Source organism: Merops nubicus, unplaced genomic scaffold (assembly GCF_000691845.1).
Source record: "Merops nubicus isolate BGI_N331 unplaced genomic scaffold, ASM69184v1 scaffold35202, whole genome shotgun sequence".
NCBI classification, from domain to species: domain Eukaryota; kingdom Metazoa; phylum Chordata; class Aves; order Coraciiformes; family Meropidae; genus Merops; species Merops nubicus.
The window spans coordinates 27269-34557 of record NW_008594997.1 but is presented as its reverse complement, the minus strand read 5'-3'; the positions used below and the strand labels follow the sequence as shown (position 1 = coordinate 34557).

At 36.5% G+C, this 7289-nt stretch overlaps 1 protein-coding gene across 1 annotated transcript in view; it reads right to left on the bottom strand.

Moving 5' to 3' along the window:
- BOD1L1 (biorientation of chromosomes in cell division 1-like 1) overlaps positions 1-7289 on the bottom strand; it is a gene marked incomplete at its 5' end in the record, with an annotated part of 36030 nt that overhangs the window by 1570 nt on the left and 27171 nt on the right. The window contains 5 exons of the mRNA XM_008935934.1: positions 332-475; positions 2214-2367; positions 2814-2898; positions 3013-3047; positions 5948-5990. Coding sequence (XP_008934182.1) covers positions 332-475; positions 2214-2367; positions 2814-2898; positions 3013-3047; positions 5948-5990 — 461 coding nt within the window. The remainder of the gene's footprint in view (positions 1-331; positions 476-2213; positions 2368-2813; positions 2899-3012; positions 3048-5947; positions 5991-7289) is intronic.

Genomic DNA, 7289 nt, shown 5'->3' with positions numbered 1-7289 from the left:
GCTATTTCCCTTGTTCAGGAAAGAATCGCAGCTCAAGTTCAAATACTGTGTAACAGCATTTTCAGAGTCTCCCATGAGGCTTCTGAGGGTGGAAAGAAAAAAAAAAAATCTAGTCTTCCAAATGTTAAAGAAAGGAAGAAATTAACGCCCAAAACAACAAAAACATAAATTGAAAAAAACCTTTAAGAGCTTTCCTATATCCTACGTGAACAGAAGAGTGCAAAGCTAGACTGCTGTGGAGATTCTGAACTTGTGTATTACATATAAGGAAAGGGTCAGTGTAAGTGGCTTCCAAACCAACAGAAGATGTGAATTCAACTTTAGTACTTACTGTGTCAATGGAGGAGATTTACTAATTTTTGTATCACTTGGGGATCGTTTTTTTGCTGACAGGTTCTGTCGTTTTCTAGGAGAAACTGAACTTGGACTGCTGCCTTTAGAAGTTGCGCGTGTGGTTGGCTTGCTGGGCTGCTTTCTGCAATACAAAAGAATGATAAATGTATATATAACAAAATATTTCTACCAAGTCACTTTGTCTTGCATTCCAAGTGCAGAAAAGTAAGGCTGCACAGTATTTGCAACAAGTAAATCAAAGTTGCTAAATAAAGGTGAAAAGCACATTTGCATTCTTTGAGGCACAAAGTGCAACTTCTAGCTGTGTATTTTCATAGCAAATGTAGAACCAACAGGCTACTATACTGACAATATTTAGTATTTAATTAAATAAAAATCCTACTTTGAAGTCTGCAATAATTTTGGTGCATAAGTGCCTATGTTTAAAGAAATAGCTTGTAGTACCAGCCAAAAAAAAAAAAAAAAAAAAAAAGCAAAACAGGCTGCAGAAAAGAAAATTTTCTTTTCTGGTGTACGGAATGCAGTCATGTTAGCTTCAGTATTCACCAGTGCAGAAACATGAAAAACTGGTTGCTAGTGATCAACATAGTTTAGAAAACAGGTTACTGAAGTCAGAAAAAAACTGATAGTCCAACAAGGTTGAAGATGAAGCAGACACATGCTACTTATAAAATGCAGACTCTTTGCAGCTCCCTAAGATAGTGATGTTTTGTTAACAGAGCTAGAAAGGTAGCAGTGGAAATCTGAGACAAAACTAAACACACACCTATAAATAAGTAGACATTCCCACAAGCAATCATAATGAAAATACTAGTATCTAAGTTTCACTACAATTTTAGAGTTAACAGTTACATGAGACTAAAGGAAGTCCCTTTGCCTTTACCAAAACAAAGCTTTTGTTTGCAAAGTGGTAGTGGCAAACCCTCACACCTCACAGTTTATCCAAAAAAAAAAAAAAAAAAAAAAGACTAAGTAACTACTTTCTGGCTTCAGCTCTGAAATTTTGAATTCAGGAGCATATTGTGAACAGTGCTTGAAATACACCCCGAAGACTAACATGTGATATCCTTAGGCATGAAGAAAACCCAGTGAATTTACAGAAATCTGACTATGAGTGTAAAACCAAAGCCTGGACTCCAACTGTGTTCCGGATAGGCAGCAGCATAAACTAAAACTTCCCAAAGCTGATTATCTTTCTTTGTTTCCACAACAAAGTCAAGAGGATGAGCTATGCTATAATTCAGCTGGCCTACAAAAAGGCAGACCTGTACTAAGGGAGATGAACAGTTCCTTGAAAACAGAACTTGCTACCACACTACTCTAAACAGCAAGATTGCTTCCCGAGCTTGCAGATCACCACACTAGAAACTAAATCCTCCGGTGCTGCAGATTCACATTTAACCTTAATAATATTTGGAAAATGGAACAGAAATGGAAAATTACATTTTCACCTTATTCCAACTCTAAATACCAAACGTCAAATTGCACTGTCAATCAAGTCAAGATGTCCCTTTTTACCTGTCAGAACCAAGTGCCCCCAGACCCAGCGTCTGAGACGTCACTAGGTTGAAGGCTGTAAACAGGATCAATTCTTAACCTTCTGACTTATTCAAGTATATCTTTTGAGACTCTAACATCTTCCTCCATTTCCCCACCTCCCCTTTTGTCACTTCATCCCTAGAAGAGTGGCACTAGAATTAGAATCAAAATCACCTGGGAAGCTCTCATCAATTCGAAGCTTAAACAAACCAACTCCCAAAATACCACAAGCAACAAAAAAAACCTCAAACAAACCCCACAACAACGAAGAATAATGCAGAAGAAAAATCCCTGCTGTTGGTGTCTCTACACACAGTTACCTTTGAGCCTCTAATCTCGTAGCTGATCTAGTTGTAGCCCCGGAATGTGCTTCATCATCTTCCTCACCATCTTCTTCCTCACCTTCGTCCTGCTCTTTTAGTTCATCTTCAGAAGATGTTAATTTCTGTCGTTTTCTTTCTGGCTCCATCGTTTCTGTCCATGTAAAATTTTACACATGTGCTATAATTTTCCAAAAGCCCTCCAAAAGGATACGGACACTTAGTTTAGAAAAGGTATTCTAGTCACAAATCCCATTTTAAGCAAGTAATTTTCCATTTCCTTTATGCTTCAACATTTTTAATTCACACTTGTTTGACTTAATCTTGCTAACACATTCTCCATAGTTTGCTTACGCAGCTTATAGCCAGAATTCATAGAAAATTCATGAGGCTTTATAGAAGCATCTGGGAGGTAGCAATTCTGACATGAGATTACAGCAATTTACACATATTTACATAATATTTACACTAGCTGTAACTCAATGGTTTTTCCTCTAGAAAGGACAATTGAATAAAGCTCATCTTGTTGCTATTAGTAAACAGAAAGGCACAGTAAAATCTTCTCATTCTGTTAAGAGTAGCACAGTTTCATATTTTTACCAGTTTCCTCTGACTGAACCAGAGAACGCCTGGGCTTTCTTCCCCTTTTACGCACAATCATTTCTGCTTTCTCAGCTTCATCTTCCTGAAAAAATTGAATGGAAGCAAGTAAGGCAAGAACACTTTAATTTAAATAGACGACAGACATTTTTCATTACATACTACTTATAAACTTATAAATTAAAATGGCTGCACTTACATTTGTTGTTTCTTTCTTATTAGATATGTCTGTACCTAAAAAGAAAGAACAAAACTTAATCAATTTAAAAACCAATCAGTTTAAAAAGGAGTTCTTTCAAACTGTCAACTTTGCATAAACATCACAGAAGCTCAGGAAACATTTAAAGTCTGTAATTTATAACATGGCTTTGCTGTATTTTGTTATACACAGACTGGGAGAGCTATTATTATTTTTTTTTTTTTTTAATAGTAAGGCTTTATATGTCTGACATTATACATTGTTTTGTTGCATATGCTGTTTTGTTTTACTTACCCCTTTTGACTACTGTCAACCAACTATACAGAACCACAGAAAAATTTATCTTGGAAGTGGCTCCTGGAGTTCATCTACTCCGACCTCCTCTTCAAAGCATGGCTAATTTAATTCATTTGATCATACCACTCAAGATCTTGTTCTACCCAACTTTGAAAGTTTCCAAGAACATGGCTGCTCTAAGCAATCTGTTCTAGTGCTTACCTATGCCAGTGGTGAAGCACCAAGATGACTGTAGCAAAAAAACCCAGTATTTAAAACCTGTCTAATACTTAGTATGCAAATGATATGAATTTATCTGTTGATGTACTTCTTACTTTCAATTCAGTACTTCTCAGAGACTGTGCATGTTCAAACACACTTATGACCCTATGACCCACGTATGTCTCAACGTGGCTTCTTTCCAGGGTAGATGCTTACCACTTCTACCCTGATTACAACAACAAAGATCATTTTAGAAAGCTTTGGAGCCTTGTCAAATGGGATTATATGCAACAGCACAAGGATAAAAATCCTTAGCAGTAAGAGCAAAGCAGCCTAATCGGAAGCAGATTTTTATGCCTTTTATCCTGACATAAAATTGCTGCCTTTTTTTTCCTTGTTTTCTGAAAGCAACACAGAAGACAACACGAACTCTAAACCCAGCACCATCAGACCGACAAAAGAATGTCAATGCAACTGATCAAAAATAGATCTCAAAGAGCAGAAACATTCTAAAATTCACATGCGATTTTTTTGCAGTCCTGTTGTGCAGGTTATGGGGAAAACCTTTTGCACAAAAGCAAACGAAGTAAAATGCAAAGACATTTAACTATTCAATTATTAAATGCAATATAACAGTACTGTCTACTGTACTAAGTCTTTTACATGAAGTAAGGCTAGCATATAACCAACTTTTATGAGTTCCGTTGTGTTCAAAGGATAGCCATTTAAAAATTGTAGTACATCTTGGCAAATTTGCAGCAAAACTGTTTTTGATTGAACAATGCCCCATGTAAGTGCAAGATGCCTTTCTTAACAACATAACCCTCTCCTTGGGATGTGAAAACATAGTACTTTTGCCTCAAGATAGGTATAAAAATAATGAGCTGTACTATTTAAAAAAAGTCTTACTAACTTTACAGCAGCAACTACTGCTAAGTGCAGAGTAATTTTCCTTTCAAGTTGTGTCAGTGTTACAGGAGGATGCTGCCTTCAGAAACCAGATGTCTCTTAACTGCATGAGTTGTTTTGACTGAAGAAAAGCTCTGCCTCCCACACTATATGCAAGACTGTCCCCACTGCAAACCCTTGTGCAGAACACCCAAAAATTACCAGAATAAGTGATGTGCACACAAGAATGTCACTTTGTTTTCTTCTCACTGTCAGTTTTTTAACCCCTTTTCTCACACAGACACTAACATATGATGATATTTTACCCACTTGCTACACTCTCCTTGTATGGCTGCAACATCAACAGCCTTCTACCTGGAAAACAAAATGTTCCTTAACACACTAAATTAAGTACACAGTACTTCAAGTACACAGTGATGTGTCTGTCCTTTTGAATAAAAAGCAAACCAGAATGCACTTTCACACCTTCTTTGTATTCTTGTCTGCTCTTTCTGCAGTCTATGGAAACCAAGTACTACACAATCAGCTAACCCTCCAGAGACATTTCTGAAGCATATGGTTTAAAACTGACATTTCAACAAATGCAGACAAAATAGGAAAGAGTCTACACGTGCAGTGCAGCCAAATTAATCTCTGTAGAAACCTAAACTTTCAGAAACTTCTGAAGATTTGAAGACTTGTTTTCTCAGATTTCTCACTTGAATGTTTGTATTTGTTTACAAACTGCTTTTTAACCTGCTTTTCAGGTTCATCTGCTTCCTGAATAGACTTTAAATTCCATTTTATGAACGGCCATAATTAAAAAGACATATTTAAGCAAGCAGTGCAATTCAGACTCCATACATGCAAAAAATTAACTACACCATCTGAAATTTGCCAAAGTTTGACCTCCTACGAATCACATATGTTTGAACAGGAAACAGAGAAGTATCTCATTTAGTCTGAAGCACTAAAAGTACATTTCTAAGTAAAGTTAAAGTGATTATCTTTTAAATATCTCATACTAGTTGTGAAAGAGGAAATATCCCCTCAAGCTATCTCTCAGCTCTTTAGACACATCGACAGATATTCAATTTACCAAAGAAAATTTGCAATGTTTTCCTATATGTATTTTAAAACAGTTAATGTAGTGTGTGTATTGATAGTCACTGTTTGAAGGATAATAAGCAGGAACAGAAAACAATCACTAAGAACCAGTTTGATGGATACCTACCTGCTTCTAAAGCTCTCTGTGCCTAGCCACGCAAATTGTTTGGTATAATCTGCAATGTGTTATTCAGCACTTAAGAATTTATTACAAAGATGCAATAGCACTGTTAACAACTTGCTCCTTTTTAAAATTAAAAACACGGCAGGAATTATGAACAAATCTTCACTGTTCTGTTTACATTTGTTTCAGATGTTTTCACACATTGATAATACTGACTGCCAGGGATGATGTTTAGGAAAGGCCCATGTAATTTTCTTGAAAACCCTCTCCTATTTCTTTCATCTCTTCTTTTACTTGTTAAAGTAGATGTTTGCTTACCTGGTTGAGAGGTTTTTCTACTTGCAAAGATAGGAAACTGCAGCTGAAATTAAAAAAAAAAAAAAAAGTGGGGGTTTTAATTTGAAGAAAATCAGAAAAATCCAGGATTTTATTACATAAACATAGCAACTTGCTCCCATTCATAGTAGAATGTATCTGCAAACCTAGAAAGCATGAAACTTTCTGTATGCATATTAGAATATTATATTGAGTTTCTTAACAGTAGCATGTATTTTTCCATTTGTAAGGAGTCAAATCAGTCCCTAAACAAAAGAAATCATAGCAGTTTCATTAACCTCATTGATAACAAAGTCACTGCAATAAGACGCAGTTAAAAGCAGTTTTAGTCAAATACATTTCTGAAAACTTGATTTATCAACAACACAACAAAAGTTTAATGCAGTCACTCTATGTAATCACATGTACAGATCTACAGAGTTATAAATCACCAAGATTTTAGCTCTTCCTGCATTCTGAGTAAAGACATGTATAATTACACAATCCCCTGTGACAAGTGTCCAAAAACTCCAGTTGCTTTCATCACTGAATGAGTACAGAATGCCTATGCTTCCTTTGAAGCAGCAAGACATTATCAAAGCAGCCTAGGGGAACCTGTCAAGCAAAGATTGTATCTCACCTTACAGAACCATTACCTCAGATGGAGGGCAGGTATTGCTCCTCCTGGTGCCAGCCTATGACCGACTGACGCACCAGTCACCACTAAGAGGTACAAGATCTTTAAAACTGTCAGATTGGAACAAGATGATTCTGTTCCAATATTGAGGGTGGCAAGGTATATCTATTTTTGAGGGGGATTTTGAAATTAGTTTTAATTTTTTGAAAAAGAAAAAAAGCAACCATCAAAAGAGAACACCCTCCGCCCCCTCCCAAAAAAAACAACTAAACACCAAAAAGATATACCAGTTCAAATTACATTTAAATTAATACTGGGAAAAAAAAACTGATTAGGAAAGATTACACATTTTGAAACAGAACTCCACCAGACCTGTGGAAGGGAGAGGACTCAAAGGGCTGCCTGAAATGTTGCTGGAACAGAACCAGCAAGGATGAGAACTCCTACCTACAGCCTAGGTAAATTCCCAAGACTTCTGACACCCATGCCAGCTGGCACTTCACCAGGCAAGCAGGCAGAAAACATGAGTTCCCATACAACTTTGCTTTTAAAATTGCCTGTTGACTATGCAATAACATTGGTTCTCACATACAAGAATTCCCAAGAGAGGAATCTTCTACCAAAATAAAGCCAGGAGTCACACTCCACAAATACACCTGATCCACTACTACCCTATGCTGTAACCCACCTGGATTGCAGGAACACTCC